General features: G+C 45.3%; 1 protein-coding gene across 7 annotated transcripts in view; it reads right to left on the bottom strand.

Annotated features, from left to right (window-relative positions):
- The window catches only part of CYFIP2 (cytoplasmic FMR1 interacting protein 2), a 114016-nt gene that overhangs the window by 51688 nt on the left and 41301 nt on the right, over positions 1 to 21027 (bottom strand). For 4 of the 7 annotated variants that reach the window (XM_081035493.1, XM_081035499.1, XM_081035497.1 and 1 more), the window contains exons 13-22: positions 20471 to 20596; positions 17355 to 17521; positions 16446 to 16593; positions 14171 to 14245; positions 13084 to 13237; positions 11926 to 12082; positions 11314 to 11410; positions 8758 to 8834; positions 6454 to 6562; positions 4497 to 4616 (exon numbers count right to left, since the gene is read on the bottom strand). In XM_081035493.1, the coding sequence (XP_080891619.1) occupies positions 4497 to 4616; positions 6454 to 6562; positions 8758 to 8834; positions 11314 to 11410; positions 11926 to 12082; positions 13084 to 13237; positions 14171 to 14245; positions 16446 to 16593; positions 17355 to 17521; positions 20471 to 20596 (1230 nt within the window). The remainder of the gene's footprint in view (positions 1 to 4496; positions 4617 to 6453; positions 6563 to 8757; positions 8835 to 11313; positions 11411 to 11925; positions 12083 to 13083; positions 13238 to 14170; positions 14246 to 16445; positions 16594 to 17354; positions 17522 to 20470; positions 20597 to 21027) is intronic. The other 3 variants (XM_081035495.1, XM_081035496.1, XM_081035498.1) reach the window with 1 other exon arrangement.

The raw sequence follows: 21027 nt of genomic DNA, 5'->3' as shown, positions 1-21027 counted from the left end.
AGAGTCACACAGAACACACACAACAGGGTTTAGGATGTGGATCCAGGTCTTCTGACTCCATGTGTGTTGGCCCCTGTGACACAGCTGTCTGGAATAAGGAAGCAACTGCCCAGAAAGTCCTTTGAAAAGTCAAGATGGTTTTAGAACATAAAAGCAAAAAAAAAAACATTGGAAGGGCAGCTCAGCAGAGCACGACTAGGAGGTGGGACGGCCAGAGGACCAGCTTTAAAAGCTGAGACATGGCGCTCAGCTGTCCAGAGTCATAGGAAGCAGCCCCACACCAGGAATTCAATTTTGTTCTCATCAGCCACAGGTCCCCTAACCCTGGTTGGGGTCCAGAATGTGGTTTGGTAGAGGCCCCAGGTCATGCTTCCAATCTTGGAGCTTTGCTGCTCTGAAATTAAGATTCTGAGGCTTTCCATTGGGGGTATGCATAGAACTGGATCAAAGCTTGCACACTTAAGTGGCTGCAGGGGCCAGCTGGGTTAGGTAAGTGAGCCATGCTGGGCAAGAGGCACACTGGAGAGCCCTTGCCCAGAGAATGGAGGCAGGGCTGCTATTAACTCCATCTGATTGTTGCCACTTTGGGAGGGGGCTTAGTGATGGCAGATCCTGCCAGTTGTCAAAAGAAGGTCAAAATCTGGATTTCCATTCTGCAATGGCAGCTGGAAGAATAAGCTTCCAGTCATCGCGCACCATAAAGTAAATGAAGGACAGAAATACAGAATCAGCTCTCTGCTTTGGTCTCTTGGAGGTGAGAGAGTTGAACCGTATCTTTGTTCCCATTTACTTAGGATTGGTAAAAAAAAGAGAAAAATAATAGTAATAAAAGAAATAAACACTAATGGATTTATTTATAAGATCACCGAGTCGCCCTGTTACGGGGAAGATAACTGCAGACGAGAAAGCGGGGAACAATTTCTGTTCTAACGTTCTGTGTGCTTTTAACAGTCTCCCGAATCCATGTGAGTGCTCACAAGGGAGACAGAAGGACAGTGTTCTCAATTCTGCTGATATAGGGGCTGCTGGAAATGCAGGTCCACGTCTCCTGCCAAAGAAACACCAGGACAGGAGTGTTTCTTTGTTACGTAATCCACACTGTGGTTTCCCATCAGCTGTGTTCGTCTAGCCTTCCCATCAGAAGGGCCCTTGCCTGTGGAAGGCAGGGCTCAGTGCATCCAGGTGTGGAGGGTTTGAAAGGCCCTGTGAGGGGTTCAGGTGCCTTCTGAAAGCATATCAGCATTCTACAGTAAAGTGGGTTTACTGAGGAAATAAAAAACCCACATGGGCAACTTCTGTGAATCAGTGCAAAGAGCTCTTCAAAGGCAACCAGAAAATCGGAGTGTCAGCCACACGCGACTGTTACCCAGTTCTGTGGCCTCAGGTAGGCGAGAAGATCAGGCTCTCTCACACTCAGGTACAGAGAGGCCTGGTAGGTCAGACACGTGAATGAGGTGTGCCAGTGGGGCTTGCAGCAAACCAAAGAGAGCACAGCTCAGCTGACAAGGACGTCTTGTCATTTCTAGGCAGCTGTTGCCATTTGGGAAGGCTGGTCTGGTGCTGCCAAAGCTTCTGTCATTTTACTCGAATTCTTCCACATGTTAAATGTTGGCTCAAAATTTCAAATACACTCTGCAGCCTACACAAAACACAGCCTGCAGGCTGCCATCCCTCAACCTGAGCACCAGATCTCTCAGAGAATCTACGAGTATTTGCTCAGCTGGGCCAGAGGAGGGTGACTGACGAGAAATCTCTGCAACCCTCCCAACTCAGCATCAAGCTGCCTCCCCATCTCATCTCAGAATGGCATTGCTAAGGTGGAGGGAAGGGCTGAGGGGAACGCATTCCTTGGTTTGTTTCTCAGGAGAGGCAGATGCTTCTCAGCCAACGTCAGTGGGAGCCTCCTGACCCCACAGGAGCGAGCGTCCCGGGGTCTCCTCTCCAACGGCTCCACAGGAAGTGGTTACTCTCTTGGAGGGCTCTTGTCCTCACCTGAGGACTTTCACTGCTTGTTTTGATTTTGTTCTCAGCTAAGAGAACATTCAGTGCCTCTCAAAGGGTGGGTGGGGAACGGTCATGGACACCCATGCACGCCTCAAACCTGTTTATTCTGTAAGATATGTTCATTCATTATTGGAAAACTAGAAGATACAGATAAACAAACAAACAAAAAAGATGAAAACGAAAATCCCACCGCTTGGACAATCGTCACTGCTCACATTTTGGCATAAACAGAGAAATTTTTTTTACAAAACTAGATCTCCCAGAAGAACATTTGCTATATTATAGTCTCTTAAAGTAAGTGACCCAGGTTTCAGGGGCGCAGTTGATTCAAGTCTTCTTACTAAATATTGCTGGAAATTCACCCTGAGAAGGTTTCATTGCAGCCCCCAATTTCCATGTTCCTCTCATCTTTTTTTTCATAAGCTATTATTTATTAAGTGCAAGGAACTATGCAAAGCTCTTTCCAGACAGTAATCTCATTTCATCTTTACAATAACACTCTGTGGTGAATTCTAATATTTCCTTCATTGTGTAGATGGGAAAATAGGCTTATAGAAGATAATTTGCTAGTAAGTGGCAGGGCCAGGACTGGGCCTTCAGGTCTTTCTGACTCTAAAGACCTAGTACTTCATGACTTTTTTTTTTTTTAATACTTTGTCTACTTAAAAACTTTTTTATTTTGAAATAATTTTAGACTTACACAAAAGTGAAAACAGCAGAGTTCCTGCACATCGTTGACTCACTTTACCCAATGTAAGCATCTTACATAACCACAGAACAATTATCAAAAGTAGGAAATTAACAGTGGTACAATACTATTAACTAAATGACAGACCTTATCAGAATTTCACCAGTTTTCCCACAAAAGTCCTTTTTTCTGTCCTCACTTTCAATCCAGGACCCCCATTGCATTTAGCCGTCACGTCTGCTAGTCTTTTCCAATCTCTAACAGTTCTTAGTCTTTCTTTGTCTTTCATGATCTGGATGCTGTCTGAAAAGTATTGTTCACTTTTGGTGTTGTTGTTGTTGTTGTTTTTAATGTCATTTGATTTGGGTTTATGTGCTATTTTCTCATAGTTAGATTGAGATTATGTATTTTGGCAAGAATGCCACAGAAGAATACATATCAGGAGATACATGCATCTATTTTATTACTGGTGATATTAACCTTTGATACTTGGTTAAGATGGTGTCTGCCAGGTTTCCCCACTGTAAAGTTACTACCGTGTTTCCCCAAAAATAAGACCTAGCCAGACAATCAGCTCTCATGCATCTTTTGGAGCAAAAATTTATATAAGACCCAGTTCTTATTTTACTATAAGACCGGGTATAATATAATGTAATGAAATATAATATAATATAATATAATATAATATAATATAATATAATATAATATAATACCAGGTCTTATGTTAATTTTTGCTCCAACAGACGTAGTAGAGCTGATTGTCTGGCTAGGTCTTATTTTCAGGGAAACACGGTCTTCTTCCCTTTGGAGTTAATAAATATCTTGAAGAAGATTGTTTGAGACTATGCAACTATCTTGCTTCTCCTCAAAGTATTTTTTTAGTAATTTTTCATTGCGGGAAAATATACATAACATAAAATTTACCATTTTAAAATGCACAGTTCTGTGGCATTAAATACTTTCACTTAGTTGTGCAACTATCACTACATTCTATCTCCAGCATTTAATCTTCCTCAATGGAAACTCTGTATCCATTAAATACTAATTCTCAATTCCTCTGCAATCACCACTCCACTTTCTGTCTCTACGAATTTGGCTACTCTAAGAATCTCCTAATAAGCGGGATCATAATATATTCTTCTCAAAGTCCTGCCCACTAATTAATTGTAACACCCACTGCTGGATCTTGACAGCAACAATTATTACTGTGGTGATCTAACGGCGATTTTCTATTTCCCTTATTCCTTCTACTCATCTGCTTTTGAAAGTATTAAAGTCTTCCTTTGATTTACTTAAAGACTGATCAATCAAGTTGATTCTAATTCTTAGAGAGAGAGAATTATCAGAGAAAAGTTCAAATTGCTGTTTAATAGGAGAAGGGAGCACGCCTGTTCTATGATTGTGCATTAGGGTCAACTCTACAATTGGCAGGTCCCGGTGCACAATGAAAATGCAGGGCCCCTTGTTAAAGAATTATTAAGAATGTCAAGATGGCGACTGTCGAGCATTGAACCAAGCACGGAGCCCTCCTGGGCCTGTACGACTGCATACCCATGCTTCCCTAGCTTCACAGGACCATTCACCTCTAGCTCAGATCTGTAGACTTCTAAAGGACAGGCAGCTGTGCCCCAAGGTTGGCCATCTCTAGAGATTTCAAGATCCTTATTGTCCTGTTCCATTTCAATAGGAAAGAGACTCACTGCTTCTCTTTAACTGGCCCAGTACTAGTCTCACAACAAACCCCAGCTACGCTCCTATCAGAGGAATCCCAGATTGGAACTCCCAGAGGCCCCCAGTCTCTTACCACAATGGAGGTCAGGTCCTCACTCTCAAAGCGGCTGATAGCCTGATCCAGGGATTTATACATGGCAGCAGAGATGCGCTGGGTAATGAGTCTGTTCAAGTCAATTGACCTGCCCAAGAGCTGCATGGAACAGAGAGAGAGAGAGAAGAGTCACTTAAGGTTTGCATAGACACATGACAACTAAATGCAATGCACTCGTAAGAAATTGGATTAAAAGTAGAAAACGCCATTGCTGGGACAAATGGGGAGTCTCTGTAGAAAAGAATATTGTTAAATTTCCTAAGTAGGACAATTCTATTTTGATTATGAGAGAATGTCCCTGTTCTTGGGAGATACATGCGGAGGTATTCAGGGGTGAAATGTCATGATGTCTACAACTTACTCTCAGATGGCTAAGAAAAAAAGTATGTATTTTAAAATACATATATTTTAATATATTATTTTTATGTTTATATATTAGTTATGTATAGTAAAATACATTTACATTATATTTACTGTATTTGTAAGAGTAAAAACATATACATAAAAAAGAGAAAGTACAGCAAATGTGGTCAAATTCATAATCATGAATTTGTAGAGTACATATGTGTTCACTGTATTATTCTTTCTACTTTCCTGTAGTTTTGGAATGTAAAACTTTGAGGGGAAAAAAACGATTCATTCAGACTGTAGGAAGAGGCTCAGGACAGGCTCTGGCATCCCGGGCAATGCTGGCATCCTAAATTTAGTTCTGAAGTTCTTCCTGCATCTGTCCTGTGCCCCAAGTCAAGTCCCACGGAAACAGCAGCCCCCTCAGCAAGGTCCTACTGTGTGCCTTTATGGGGATGCATTTAAAGGCAGAAGGATGACGCGCTGGTTGCAGGATGGAAAACACAGCTTACGATAATTTCCACTGGGGTACACATGTGCATTATTGTGGACGCTACATAGGCAGCAACAAGCAACAAACATTTATTGAGCACCTACTGTGTGCACTGCACTTTGCTAGATGCCCAACGATTATTCTTAACTGTTTCATTTTTTTCTACTTGCCTTTTTGGGTAAATTTTCTACCACTGACTAAGACTCCTTATAGCTATCTCGTGCACACATAAAGTCCTCAGCATTTAATATCCTGTGGCTAATTCTGGCTGCATGGATAACCGACAGACAGAATTTTCTGAGAGGCCGAAAGAAAAGCACTGAGCTCCTGCTGTTGGTCGAGATGAAAATGTTCTTACGAGTCTCCATTTCCCTTGGATTTCTCATAGCAATGGGAACATCCAGGGTTTCCGAGGTAACCCCTTTCCTCTCCTCAGTGGAGGCTCTGCCCTCCTTCACCCGCATCGTCTCCACCAACACCATGGACCACATCATAAGCACACAGAGGTCACCGCATAGAAGCCATTTCACCACCGCATGGCTGACAACAGGGCTTAGGAGTGGGGTGCAGAGGCTGCTGGAGCATCTCTCACTCTGTCTGCCTGGCTCACGTTAACATTTTTAAGCAGGGATGTTTCTGAGCTCCTGGCAGCATTTCCTCTACATCTGGGGTAAAAGGTTAACAGAAACCACCTCCACAAAAACAAATCATAATTCCTATGCTGGGGGTAGGCTGACATGCTCCATTTCAAAGGCCCACAGCTCTCCTCCACTTAGGTCAGCATTCGAGCTCTGCTCAGGGACACATTGACCCATTTCTGAGTGGCAGTCCCTGCTGAAGGGAGTGGGCTGCAGTTTATAATGGGAAGACAAAGGCGCTGGTGGCCACTGCTCGCCAGAGGTGAGCTGCAGGTGGGATGAGAAGCCTGATGCCTTTTCATTGTTGTAAGATTCTGAGGCTTTTACACCTACGCTCAGAAGTCCACATGGGACAATATGCAGGGCAGACAGTGTGCAGTGCTGGTTTCTGATTTCTCTGCTAACTTCAGAGTTGTTCTCGCCAGCCCGTTCCACTGTGGCATTCTTTCACCATTACCTGGACATGTCTCTGTTTCAGCAGTGTTTCATAGCGGTTGGACGGCGGGTACGGAATGATGACTCCATAGTTCTTACATTCGGCTCTAAAACGTTTATCCAACAAGACACTGGAAGGGATAAAGGTTAAATAAGACCAGCAAACATGACAGTGAATGGTTTGCAATTGCCCAGCCACACCTCTGGTCTAAAAGAGACCACAGGATCTACCCATGAAATACTGTCTTATGTAGTTTTAATATATATACATATATATATATATATATATATATAATTTTTCTTTTATGTTTGAGAGCAAAGTTCTTCAAATTCCTTTTCAACAAGAACTCACCACGTGAAACAAAATTTCTAAGACAGGCAATAGAGAAGTTGATCTGCTCTCCTCTTTTATTCATTTAGAAAAAAACCCCCAAAAGTTTCCAGTAGGAAACATTTTAACTAGTAGGGATACAAAGTTCCTGTCCTCAAGGAGCCTATATTCTAGTGAAGGGAGACTAATACTAAATAAATAAGCAGAGGAATAAAATAACATCAAATAGTAAACTTCTGCACAGTATTTATTATCAGGTGTACCCACACACACAACACACATGCACACAAAATGTACCGTCATTTTTAATCTCACAACAACCCTATGAATTAGGTGTACCATCATTATCTTTCACACTGAGGCACAAATTGCAGAGTAACAAGTGCTCCGAAAATAATCAAAGAGGACCATTTGGTGTTAGAGCTCTAGAGAGGTTTTGGACAGAGACCTAAATGCTAAAAATGGAAAGATCTGGGGGAAGAAATCTCTCAGGCACAATTAGCTTGGCATGTTTATCCAATATGGATAAAGGGCAGGGCAGGCTGGAGATCATGATGCAAAAATGAGTTTATAAAGGGAGCCTAGGGGCCAGATTATGTAGGGCTACATAAGCCACAGTAAAGAGCTGAGATGATTTCTAGACGTAATTGGAAGTCATTAAAAGTTTTTCAGCAGGAAAGTGACGTGATCTAAAACTCTACATTCTCCAGTAATAGATAGCAGCCACCAGCCACACAAGTCGATGGAGCACAAACTGAAACATGGTGGGTCCAAGCTGAGATGTACTGTGAGTATGAAATACATTCTCGATTTGGGAGACTTAGAAAAAAATGAAAACCATCTCTTTAATAATTTTTAATTATTACATGTTGACGTGTTATAGTATTTTTAGATATACTGGATTACCTTAAAATATCTTATAAAAATTAATTTTACCTGTTTATTTTTCCTTTTTAAAATATGACTAAAATTTTAAGAAGTGCATTTACGGCTTACATTTATAATTGCATTATATTTCTAATGGACACCACAGATACAGATCATTCTTTCCCTCCTGTGCTTTCTCTAATTCTTCCAGCTTCTCTCTAGCTCTGTCAGGAAGCCTGCCGCCTCTTACCATCTATGAACGAGACATTCATATGTACTAATCACGTTCATCCTCTCAGCAGTCCTAAGAGGTAGGCCTGTTATTATTAATATCATTATTGAACTTTTCAACTAATACATACAATATATTAGTTTCAGGTGTACAACATAGTTATTTGATATTTATGTCCCTAATGAAATGATCATCATGGTAAGTCTAGTAACTACCTATCATTGTGCCAAGTTATTATGCTATTATTGACTATAATCCCTATGCTGTGCACTATATCTCTGGCTGATTTATTTTATAACTGGAAGTTTATTCCTCTTATTAAAACTTCACCCTTTCCACCCCCACCCCCTCCCCGCTAGCAACTATCAGTTTTTTCCCTCTGTGTCTATGAATCTGTTTCTGTTCTGTTTCTTCATGTTTTGTTTCTCAGATCCACATATAAAGGACATCATAGGGTATTTGGCATGCTATCATTATTATACTTGTGCCACAGGGACTTGGCACAAGCTGTGCCTTTTGCCTATAATTTCCTGTCCCATCTTTCACCTAGTTTTACTTAACTCCTATCAACTTCAGAGACGAACTCAAATGTTACTTCCTCAGGATAGCCTTTCCAGTTCCCCACCCCAAAGACTAGTTCAGGTTTAACTGTCATATATTCCCATATTCCCATGAACTTTTCCTTTATACGTAGTACGTAACGTCCCTTGTCATGGTGCATTCATCAGTTTTTATTAATGTCTGTCTTCCCCCCTGGACTCTAAGCCCCAGGAGGTCCAGCATCGTCCCTGTCTATTTTCCTTTCTCCTACACTCTAACGTGAAGTCCAGGCTCATGGAATTTCCTTAGGTGCTAAAGAAGGAAGGCTTTGTAACAGAAAACGTGTGCTCTCATACCTGCCGGCCATGGCTTTGTAGTAAGCAAAGATCTGGTCTGCCAGCTTGTAGACAAACTGATCAAAACACAGGTTCACCTGGCGAAAAGGAAGCAGGAAATGTCACCAGTGGGCTGTCCAGCTTTATCACAGAAACTTAGGCCACTCAAAAAGGGCAGTTGGGTAGGACCGCCCAAAGTGTGTTGTGGGGAAGACGCTTCAAGGAAGAAAAAAAAGAAGATTCTACGGCCAAGAACGTTTGGGAAGTCTGGTCCCTGGCTCTCATGCTAGACTTTCTTGTCTTTTCCTTTCATGTTCCTTTGCCTTGCTTTGCAAATAAAGAAGTGACGGTCATTAGAAATTTTAAAACTTTTAGAAATATTTTGCTTAAAAATCTCTGGCTTTTAAAGAACTGTCATGCCATTTCAGTGTTTCATCACACTGGTGACAGACTGTGACACTTGGGTGAAAAGAAAGTTTACATCAGACACAGACAATCAAACCCCAATCCTCCAACATGGCAAGAGCAGGAAATGACTGAGGGTGTGGCTGTAAAGAGATGGGGCTTTGGTAGAAGCAGGTTTGCAGTTTAACTTTAAAGGAAACACATTGTATTTAGGTGGTTGATCTTGGGTGCCTTTCTCACCAAATTCTCAGCTCCACCAAGTTAACTCTTTATGAGAAGAGCTCTCATGTCTTTTATTTTACACCCCAGATATTATTCTGAGCACAAAACCACAGTGGCATGTAAGTGCTATCCTTGTATGCAGGTAACCTCTGCCCTGGACTTTGAACTTCAAGGACACTGGGCCTCCTCCAGACAAAGAGGCTGCAGGGTCCAGGTGGGGGTGCCCACTCATACCCCATGCTCCTCTTCTAGAACCAGCTTTGAGTATCTTTGCCCAAAGAACACAGCCTTTTCCAGGCCCTCCATGCTCTTTTCCCTGGGTTCATCTCTGAGGGTGAACTACCCTGCAGGTATATGCACCCCTAGGGCCCAGGACTGGCCAAAGGGCCATTGTTTGTGGGCAGGGTAGTCGACAAAGCTTGGGTATCCACATACATACACATGAGGCCCTTCATTGGGCAGGACAGGATTTGGCGATGGAAAGAAAGAGGAGGCAGGACACAGAGGACAGATTTGATTTGGGGTCCATCAAGATTTTCAACTCCCACAGAAATCAGAGGATTTAGAAAGAAAGCAACATCTCTACTAACTTTTCTTTAAAATACATAACTTTCAAACAAATTTGGTGGTGATCTTTACCCTAACACACTTATGTCTTTCTTTTATAAATAAGAATGCCTTATATTTATATGGCAGTTTTACCTAATTGGCCTCATTCTATGTTTATATAACCCCATGTACTTAAGTAGGACAATGATTATCATTCCAGTTTCCAGCAGGCAAAACTGAGATATTTCAGTCGTCATTCGTGCCATTTATCTCGCGTTTCTGCTCCTTGCTGGCCCACGGTAGACTCACGCACTTCCTTTCATACCTTCTTTGAAAGGATGTACAGCCATGTGACTTGCTTTGACCAATGGCATATGTCACTTTCAGGTGGACGCTTTAAGTATTAGAGTGTGATTTACCCTAACCCTTCCCCCTGCCGTGGCAACTAGTGAATGCTCCAGATGGGTCCCAGGAACTCCATGGAACAGAGCCCCCAGCCAACCCATAACGGAGAAATAAACCTTCGGTTTTAAGCTACTAAGAATTTAGGGTTGTTTGTGACTGCAGCATAACCTAGCATATCCTGACCTTTACAGAAATAAAGCCACTGAGCGACTGCTTATTAAGTAGCTTAATAGTAGAGAGGATGGCTATTTCAGTCTTACCAGGACTAGACAGAAACTCTGTAAGCTGTGTGACATTGGGGTAATGACACTTGACCACTCAGATTTTAAAGTAAAATAGATAGTAGCCATCCTTAAAATTGTTGTAAAGACGGTTTAAAATGTTTATCTGGGACTTAGCACTGTGCCTGGCAAATGGTGAATATATAATAATTGATGGGTGGTATTACTGTTATTATTAGCCTAGTCATCGAACCATAAAAGACTCATTAGAAAATTAAGAAAGACCATCACCCTGCTCTTGGTCCTTTTTGATGATCATGAGGTTTATAAAGGTCACTCTCCAGAACATGTCCTTGATCCTCCATGCGATGGTCTCCCCACATTCATATGTTGAGATCCGAACCCTCAAACGTTGATGGTATTAGGAAGTGGGGTCTGTGGCGGTGATTAGGTCATGAAGGTGGACCTCATAAATGGGGTTAGTGACCCCAGAGAGACCCTTAGAAGAGACCCCTGAGAGCTCCCCTGCCCCTTCCTCCATGGGAGGACACCATGAGAAGTCTGTGACCCAGAAGAGGGCTCTCGCCGACCACGCTGGACTTCCAGCCTCTAGAACAGTGAGAAATAAATATCTGGTGTTTATAAGTCTGTGGTATTTTGCTATTGCAGCTTGAATGGACTAAGACACCCCACTTTGTGCCAACAGCTAAAGCTCTGAGAAGCCCAGCCTCTCGGAACAAGATTACAGGAACAAAAGGAGAAGCGCGTCACTTGCCTCGGCTTCGATCTCATCGTACAGGAACTGCTTTTTAAACTTGGTCAGAGCATAGTAGGCGCTGTCATTGTATAGATCCAACGGGTAGAGGACGTACCTGAAGAGGGAAAGACAACGTCCAGCAGCTTACTAATCATCTCTTAGCGCAGGCCGATTTATACCTGCTTGAGACATAGGAAGTGGTGGGTGATAAGAGGAGCAAGTTCATACACAGGAAAGGAGAACCTTTCAGCCTTCCAGCCTCCACTTGGGAATGACTTATTTTACAGTCTGCCCATGGAAATCAAAAGTCTGTGATGCTAATAAACCCAACTCTGAAAAAAGTCATCTGGGACTAAAAGAAATCGGTGGTAGTTAAAGATATTAGCTTCTTGATCCCCAGAGATGGTCATTTTCCCAGCATGGCTGTTAGGAGACTGACAAAGCATAGGAAGGGCAGATGGGCTGGTGAGCTTCTAAACCAATCTGCAAGGCGGAGTCAAATCGCTGTGACCTGACCCTTGGCCAGCATAATGCGTCATCTGGAAAGTTCTGAAAGAACAGAGCTCCCTGGCAAACTACCCTCCACCTGCACCCCGGGAATCTCCTTGCTGGCCCAATCCTGCCTCTTACTCCATCATGGAAGGTTCTTTGGTTTCCAGGATATGGTCCGTTAGAATCCAGGGCATGGACATCTCAATAGGGAACTGGATTCTCCGGCCCATGGTTAACTCCAGGAAGAATTCTCGGAACCAGAGCTGGGAGAGGTCGCAGCACTGCTGCAGGGCTTCTGAAAAGCATGAGGGAAAGAGCCTTGGGTTACACAGAGGGAGCACCGAAAGATCTTAGATCTTACTGTTTTATTCATTTTTATTGTCATGTTTATGACTGTGCTAGATCCGCAACAGGTCCTCACAAGTAGGACGCGATCACTAAGTAGAGCCTACTCTCTTGGACTTACAGGCCAGGCTGACATCTAGTTAGAAGACAGTGTTCGTTAAGCTTCAGAGACAGTGGCAGTGCATGGGGTGGGGGAAGGATGGCAGGGATGATTTAGGGCTTTCGATGTCCTCAGGATTTCCATCGCCCCCCCCCCCCCCCGTTCCCCACAAAGCCATCCCCAAAACAAGCAATCTAAGTGTCAAAGTGTGCTTGCTGTACAAATAGTGTCAAGGCAGGTCTCCAGGTGCCTGCTTTTAACTGGACTGCAGCTCTGTGGCTGCTTATATGTGGTCATTCTGGGCCCCTGACTGCTCAGAGACCTCGAAGGCCCTTCCTAGGCTGCTCTCTACGGAGAACTTTGGAGAATTGATTAAGATGGCTCTTCAACCACTCTCCTGACCCTGGGGAGCTGCTCTCCCTCCACACTGCCCTGCTATACCTGGGCCTGCTTCATAACAGGAGAGGAGTGGGGGGTACAGGATCGGAGTGCAGCCCAGGAGCCTCTTTGCTAGGAGCAACGAGCACTGATCCGCTGCTGCTGAGAATCCCAAGGCAGATCTAGGGCCCAGCTATGTCTGCGTGTGTACTCCTGTTTTTGACCCCCTTCTACTAAGGACGCCAGGACAAATTAGCCACAGATGTCCACCAGACAGATATTTCCAGCTACGTCAGAAGAGCTGGATTGAGCCTGGCCTTTCCTAGCTCCAAGAGTCCACCAGAAAGTGTGCATTTTTTTTCCTTGGTGACAAAATGCGGCCCTTTGGGCCAACAATCATGTCTCTTGGCAGCTTCTGGCCTGACAGCCTTAGTGGCTCGAGCCCCATTCTCTCCCCAGACCCTGCGGCTCACCGCTGATGTTGAGCAGGTGCGTGAAGAAGAAGGATTGCTTGTGGAAGTCCTCGATGGCGAGGACAATGGGGCCGTCGAGGCTGCTCCTCAGGGTCTTCTTGGAGCCGCTCTTGTCTGCGATGAGCGATTCGAGCATGGTCCGTACCATGTACAGCTTGAATAAGAAAATAAGGTGGGACGATCAGTGGCTGGCACTCCACCCAGGGGGCAAAAGGTTGCTTCGTGCTGCAATTATATTTTTCTTTTTTTCTGCAGATGCCTGCCTTTAAAAAGTTTTGTCTTAAGGAAGCACCAGTTTCGGGTTGGAGAAATGAATTTGGAATGCGTCAACTTTCAAGAGGGAGTCTAGCCAGCCCGGGAAAGCAGTACTGCCCGGGGCCTGTGGTATCCCTGGGTAGGTGGACCTGGTAAGACCAGGTATTTCAAGGCCCAGGTTCCTGCCTGCTCTGCTCAGCCAAGGGTGTGGGCATCAGAGGAGAACCTCATTCCGCGTCACCCTGGAGTCACTCTCTGCTTTCCTGGACAATCATGATGGCACCCTGGGTGGAGCACTGGACTGAGAGTCAAAAGACTGGGGTTTCAAGGCCAGGCACTGCCGTTGACTTGCTGTGTGACCTTGGGCAACAAAGTCCCACTCTGGGCCTCAGTTTGCTTATCTGCTAACATGAGGGAGTTCCACCAGATGCTTTCTCAAACCAGTCCCTTTCAGCTCTAACATTCTGAGAAACTCTGAAATAGGATATGATCAGGAAAAGTCCCCCACCATCTGAAGTGTATGATTCTCAGCATTTCGAATCCATTACTGAGGAATTTCACCCTCTGTTGGCACCAGCTGCATTGTACAGCCTGCCCAAATCCTGGGGAGAATGTGGTGTAGATTGGTACTTACACAGGAGGCCTACTAGACAATTAACTCCCAATTACAGAGGGCCTTAAATGCAAAGGGTACAAGTGCTAATCTAGATCTTTCCACATCATTTGTCTTTGAATCTTAGGGCTGGAAGGGGCCTTGAGCAGCCAGGCTAGTCCATTCCTGCTGCCTCCTGGAGAAGTGTACCCAAACCAACCCAGCCAGGCGGTGTTATACCAGGGATCGGCAGCCTCTTCGGCCCTGTGTGCCACCAGTGGGGTGAAACAAAGCCCGCGGGGACCACTGGCAGGCCTAAGACATAGATAGGAGAGAGGAGGAGGGAATGGGAGGGCAGGAGAGACAGGGAAGAGGGAGAGAGAGAAAAGAGAGAGAGAGAGAAAAGCAAGAGGTATTGTATACGGTGGGAAAGCCGCCACGACTGCTAGGGGCCACTTGCCGACCACCTCTGAGATGAGCCAACCTCCCTCTGCCACCACGTCCGTCCTCTCTGCTTCTGGGCCTTCTCTAGGACCTCACCCATCATGTGCCCGGCACTGGGTGGAGCAGCATGGCCACAGAAGGAGTGGCACGCTGTCCTTACCATAGCACTTTCCTTCCTGGTAAAGGAACTATTGTGATTGCTGGTTTATCAGACAGTCCGCCCTCTGCAACCCTGTTGGGGGGCATGTCTATCATCCCTAAGAATCGAGAAGCACTATTCAAATGATGGCCTTTGGAGTCCTCAAAGAAAGAATTCTTCGAGACCAATCCGTGTGGGTGATGACTGATTCCATCAAATTCTAACTATATGAAAATCCAATTCATTCACAAGAGGGAGAACCCTTTTCCCACCTACTTTTTATTGAACAGAGCATTTAATTCACAGAATAGTCAACACCCCAGCTATGTTAGACACCCATGTCTACTGTGCTCTGAAGGCCTTAATAGAGCCCTGGGGTGGGAGTCAGGAGACCTGGTTCTTGTCCCACCTCAATCTGTGACTCACCTTGTGGCTTGGACAAGTCACTTCCCCTCTCTGGACCTCAGTTTCCCCATCTGTAAAATAGGGGGAGGGGACTGGGACTAGTTTGTCTCTAAGGGCTTTCCCAGCTCTGTCTAGGAGCCTCTTAAATGCATCTGTGCCACCTAATGTGACTCACTGGTGGTGACGGGGGCCTCACTGTTGGTGACATTTCTCTCTCACTTGTCTATACAAATACTCCTTCCTCTCCTCTCCCCACCCTTCTCTCTCTCTCTGCATCCTGGTCATCCTTTCTCATCCTCCTGCTTTCCAGTTTCCCTTTTGCCTTGTCTGGCTCTCCCTCACTCATGTCTCAGGATTCATAGAAATACCCGAAAGCCCTGCTCAGCCCCTCCCGGGCTGGAAAGGTCTCGCCCTTAACATTACACAGAACTGTTTGTAGAAGCTTCCTGGGGATGTTCCACAACCAGCAGACAAGATTAGTGCAAACTGGCTTGCGGGCTGTAAAGCCTAGGGAAGTGACGATGACAGTGCTGAGAACACTTCTCACCCGTCCCCTCCCTGCACCCCTGCCCAGACACAGACACACACACACACAGTGGGAAGGGTCAGGGGTAGGCCTCAGATGGTTCATCTCAGATGACTCATGGACTCAGGATTTCAGAGCGGAGAGAGGCTTAAAGGTCATGTGAAGTAGGAGTTCCCCGCCTGGGGCTTCTGAGGCCTGGCAGACCTTTAAAAGCTGCAGTGCATCCATATGCTTTTTCCCACTACCTCAAAAGCCTACCAGGAACTATCCATAAGTAGATGGCAAAGATTCAACTAAAATGCCTAGTCTTTACTTTTACTTTTCCCTTGTAATTTTACAATTGCTTTGGATTAGCCACAGGCAACTGTTGTTCAGCAGCTCTGATTGACAACTCTGAATATCTCTGATTACTAGACTTTCTCTAACGGGTCAAGGGCTTTCAATACTTGTGCTTTTCGGAGGATGTGTGGAATAATAAAAGGGGTACTTGGTCAGTAACATAATCTCATCCAAAGTTAGCATCGAATGGAGAAGATAATCAGTGCTCAGAGAGGTTAAAGTACTTTCCCAAGATCACACAGCAAGTTAGAGATAGAACTTGTGAATTTCCAAGCTAGGATGTCACTTCAGGGGAAGGGGCCAAGGTTCATTAAAGAGGGACAGGATAGATGCATATAGATTCCACTTTAAAGTCCTCCTTCAAGTCCTGGTATTACCCCCATTTGCCAGATTAGACAACTGAGGCACAAAGAGATTATGTAATGTACCCGAGGCCACACAGGTATGTAGGACTAGAATCCAGGTCTCCTGAATCTTAAGCCAGTGGTCCTCCCCGCTATATCAAAACAAGATGGCAGAATAAGACTAGAGCAGCTGCTTGACCCTGTCCCTCCTGCCTGAGGACCCCCAAACCCACTGCCCCATGGCCCAGCCAGGACGATGTACCATGGCCTGGCTGGCCTCTGAGTCAGCAGAGCTGGCCTGTGCCTGGAGCCACTTACCTGTGTGCTGGAGGGTCCCACGGCACGCCGGGGCACCTTGATGTCAAATCCACCTTTGGGATCCTTCTCCCCTCTCAAGCACGGGTCATTGGGGGGCTCTCGGCCCCCCTCCCAGTCACAGATGGTTTTCCGAATTGCCTGCAGGACACTGGGAAGGAAGAACGGAGGCTCAGACCAGGTTTTACTAGCAGGAGGCAAACACTGCAAGCCTACTTCTAGAGTGTGTGGTATCCCAGGACCACTTGCCTTAGAATTCCGGAGGTACCTGTGAAACTTGTTCATCCTGGGCCCCACCCCCAGAGATGCTGGTGTAAGAGATTTGAGGTGCGGTCTGGACGTGTGCACTTTACAAGCACCCCAGGTGATTCTCATGCCCACTGGTTATGAGAACTCAGCTCTGAGCCTGCGCAGGGGGAGAGCAGCTGAGTGAAGCAGGACAGCTATTTTTCTTTTTTTGGTTATAAGAGAGTCTCATTAGTCCAATTAGATCTCTGTATATTTAAAGTTTTAATAATAGCTTATATTTCTTGCAAACGTACTCCGTGCTGCTGTGTGCTTAGGTATACACATGGATCATCTCATTTCATCATTATAACAGTCTATGAAGTAGGGACCACTATCATCCATGTTGTACAAGTGAGGTAGAGCAAGGTTCAGAGAAGGGAAGCAACTTGACTGAGTTCATATGGCCAGACCGTGGTGGAAATGGGCCCCAAACCCACAGACTGAGGAGGCATTCATCTCAAATGCCCAATCTCCTAAGAAGGCCTCCTAAAACTTGCTGGAAGGGTATGTGTGTGTTCAAAACCTGCCCTGGAAGCTGACTGAGCAGGAAACTTCCTCTGTGGCCGGAAGTTTCCCATCCCTCATTTTTGATGTGCCCCTGAGCAGGACCATCCAAACACCCACCTGATAAGGACATTCTTCTTTTTCCTCACCGCCTGCCTCAGGGGCTCCCTCAGTGTCACCTGGGCAAAGTCCTGCAGGGCCGCGTAGATGGTGTTCCTGATGGCCTGGTTGAAGACGCTCTCCATCCTGCCCATGAGCACCTGCAGGCCTTTGATCATGGCGATCACCTGGACAGGCACAGGTCAAGGTCAGGCTCACCGTGCCTCAGCATACCTGTCTGTCCAGCACCCTTCACCACGTCACAGGGAGGGTGCTATGTGAGACGTCCAAAAGCACGAGGCCAGGCAGTGCTACTCAAAGTGCCAGTTCAGAGCTGGGTAAGATCCGTGTGCCAGGATGGAAATCAGCACTCTGCCTCCTTCATCAAGAAAGTCTGCTACAAAGCGAAGATGGCAGCTAAATGGGACAGCGAGCAACCTTCATGATGCAGCTCATTTTTCATTCTGGTACCAGCTCCCTGTCTTATTGCTGACTGGTGACAGGTGGCAGCTGGTCCACGGACCATGTTTTGACTACCATTCTGACTTCTGCAGGCCTCTCCATAGAGCATGCACCCACAGACCAAACCAAATACAACATTTTACCATAAACATTTTAAAAGAAGTTACACTATCTTTGCTTTTGAAATCATTTGGCCAGTTGCTGCTTGAGTCCATAAAATCAGGTTCCTGTAGGAGTCTTGGAGGGAAAGCCTCTGCCCCTCTCGTTGTGTCCTAGCGCTTAACTCACTTGTCTGTCTGCAAAGGTGAGGAGACAAGTGTCTGTGAGGAGGACAGCCTGACCTTGACGCTCTCTCTTGGGATCTGTCTGTCTGCAGGGTGTGAGCCCCCTCCTCTGGGTTCCTGTCTTCTCTTCAGCAACCCCTCCTCATCCCGAGGAAGGGAGGCAAGCATTTCTGCAGCTGCTTTGCCTTTTTCCCAGTGGTCAGGTTTAACGGGATGGGGGAGAAATAGGAAGTCTGGCGTGGCCTTGGGTGGGAGCCACATTCTCTGGTCCAGCTTTACCAGCAATAAACCTGATCCTTTGACCCCCCCACCCCCATCAGTCTCAAGTGCTGATTCCTAGATTGGTTCAGAATTCAGAGGGGAAAGCATGTGCCCAATCAGCCTCCTGACAGCCACCACATTTATCATACCCATCATGATGTGTTTAACTTCTTCCCCCTGTACTAGACTGTATGTACTTGTATTTAGGCTACATATGGAATTCTCACAATTGGTAGCTCTAGGAAAAACAAAAGTTGTACAAGGAAAGACACGTGTTCACATTGGGCCATATGACTCAGCAATGACCAATAGTTACTTGGTTATAAGAACACAGAGTGTGGAGGAGTGTGATGGTGCAGGTTACTGCTTTTGCTGTGTTTTATTGTTAAATGCTGTATGGAACTATTTTTCTCTAAAAAATTTTAAGTGTCTTACTAATAAAAAAACAAATATTAAACCTCTCCACGTAAAGGACTAGATGGAAATAGAGCGACATGTTACGGGTGGTTGTCTTTGGATGATTTCCTAAGGTGAGGGTGGGAGTGCAGTTGGGAGGTGCATTTTCTAAATTACCTACAGTGCGTATGTCCTCCTTCTGTTAAGGAAAGAGGGAGTGAACAGTTTTACAAAGTTGCCTGTCCCCTCTGACTGTAAGTCTCATGTTAATTATGCTTGCAGAGGACGTCCTCTTCCAAGTGATGAGGATGGGGAGACCGTCTCCCGGGCTGACTGTTAGCAGTGAAAGTGCCAGGAGGTCAGGGCAGCACTCGGCACAGTGCCAAGTGTGATGACAAGTGGTCTCCCGCCTGAAATTACACCCGAGCCTCAGTCCTTCAAAGTGCAGCCTGGAGATCTGCTAAAGAACAACTCGAACCCCTTATGGGTGTCTGACCCTTTACAGCTTTCACAGCTCCTGGATGTCACTAATCTCCTTTGACTATGGCTGTTTGATTCTCGACAACCCTGGGATGGAAGTGGGTAGAGATTATCAGCTCCGTTTTACAGAGCAGGAAGCTGAGACTTGAAGCAAAGAAGTCACGTTGGGCCCAGAGCTAGAATCCAGGTCTCTGACTTCTAGGCTTCAGATGGTCATGAAAGAGGTAGCTGTCATTCAAAACTTAGTATGAAGGAGTTCCCTCCCCCCCAAAATCGAAATATCTTTTTCTAATCAAACTAACTAACCACAATAGCAAAACAAAACAAACAAACAAAAAAAAACAAATCTGAAGTTTATAAAGCAGGAAGAGTCTCCCCTCCAGAAATTCCCACTATTAATGGTTGTGAATATATAAATATAAATATTTACGTTCTTCAGTTTTGAGCAAATATGCAAAAGTATATTAATCTGGGTATAAATGGGATCCTTTCACATGTTGTTCTTTAACCTGTTTTTTAACTTAACAGCATACAGTGCGTATCTTTCCCTGTCAGTACCTCCATTTTACTGGCTGCATAGTATTCAGTAATATAGCTGTGCCTTCATTTATTTCACTCGGTCCCGCATGAAAGGACATTTCAGTTGTTTCACATATTTTGGGACTATAAACAGTACTGTGATAAATGTCCATGTAAAAGCCTCTGCACAGTTGGCTTATTTCCCTGGGATATATTCCCAGAAGAACTTCTGGGTCAAAGTTTAAAACTTAAAAACTTAAAACTTAAAAACACATGATAAGATTGCCCTGATAGAAAGCCTGTAAAATGGAGATGGGCCACTCACAGGATGTGAGAAGGTCTATTTCCCACACTTCAGCCAGTAACAGGCATTGCCAGTTTTCTAAGTCCTCACCATCCTGCCTGGTCAACACTCTATCTCATCTTAGGTTCCATCTGTAGTTCTCTCTGGCGCTCATCAGTTGGGGTATTTTTTCTTATCTCTTTTTAGCCACTTGTTGTTCTTTGTTTCTTCTGTTGGTTTCCTCTCCCCATTTTTCTAGTGGAGTGAACACTGTCCTTTGGATTTGTGAGAACAGAACGGGTTTCTAATCGGTCCTGAGTAACTTGACAGGGAGGAGAGGGGACAGGGAAACGCATACCCACGAGGCAGAGCCAGGCTGCCGTCTTGCTCAGAACCACTCCTGGAACCACCTCCAGGGACCCTGAGCAGCAGCCTCGGGGGCCAGCACCCACCTCGACAAAGGCAAACTTCTCCTCACTGGTGTAGTTGTAGCGCGTGGCCCTCTCATACTCCTCAGCCGTGCCCGGGCAGTCCTTGTTGCAGAACTTGTCGGTGGGGTGAACAAGCTTCCAGGAGTACTGGGGAGAGTGGGAACAACCCAAATGTCCCTCAGCGGAGGAATGCATAGACAAAACCAGGCGTGTCCACGCAATGGAAGACCAGCCACGGAAGGGAATGAAGTACTGATTCGTGCTACAATGTGGACAGACCTTGAAAACATACAGAGTAAAAGAAGCCCTCCACCAAAGACCACATGTGATAGGATTCTCCTTAGAGGAAACATCCAGAATTGGGAAACCTATAGAGCCAGGAAGTAGATTGCTTAGGGGAGGGGGGAAGGGGAAGCAAGGGAGAGGGAGGAGACAGATAATGGGAGGTGATCATGTGGGGATTCTTTCTGAGGTGATAAAAATGTCATAAATTTGACCGTGGTTGTACAACTCTATAAAAAATACTGAAAACCAATGAATCTACATTTTAAAAAAATGGATGAATGGTCTTGTATGTG

This window comes from Rhinolophus hipposideros (genome assembly GCF_964194185.1).
Source record: "Rhinolophus hipposideros genome assembly, chromosome: 23".
NCBI lineage: Eukaryota > Metazoa > Chordata > Mammalia > Chiroptera > Rhinolophidae > Rhinolophus > Rhinolophus hipposideros.
Note: the sequence above shows the minus strand (reverse complement) of the source record. Positions and strands in the feature narration are given on the sequence as shown.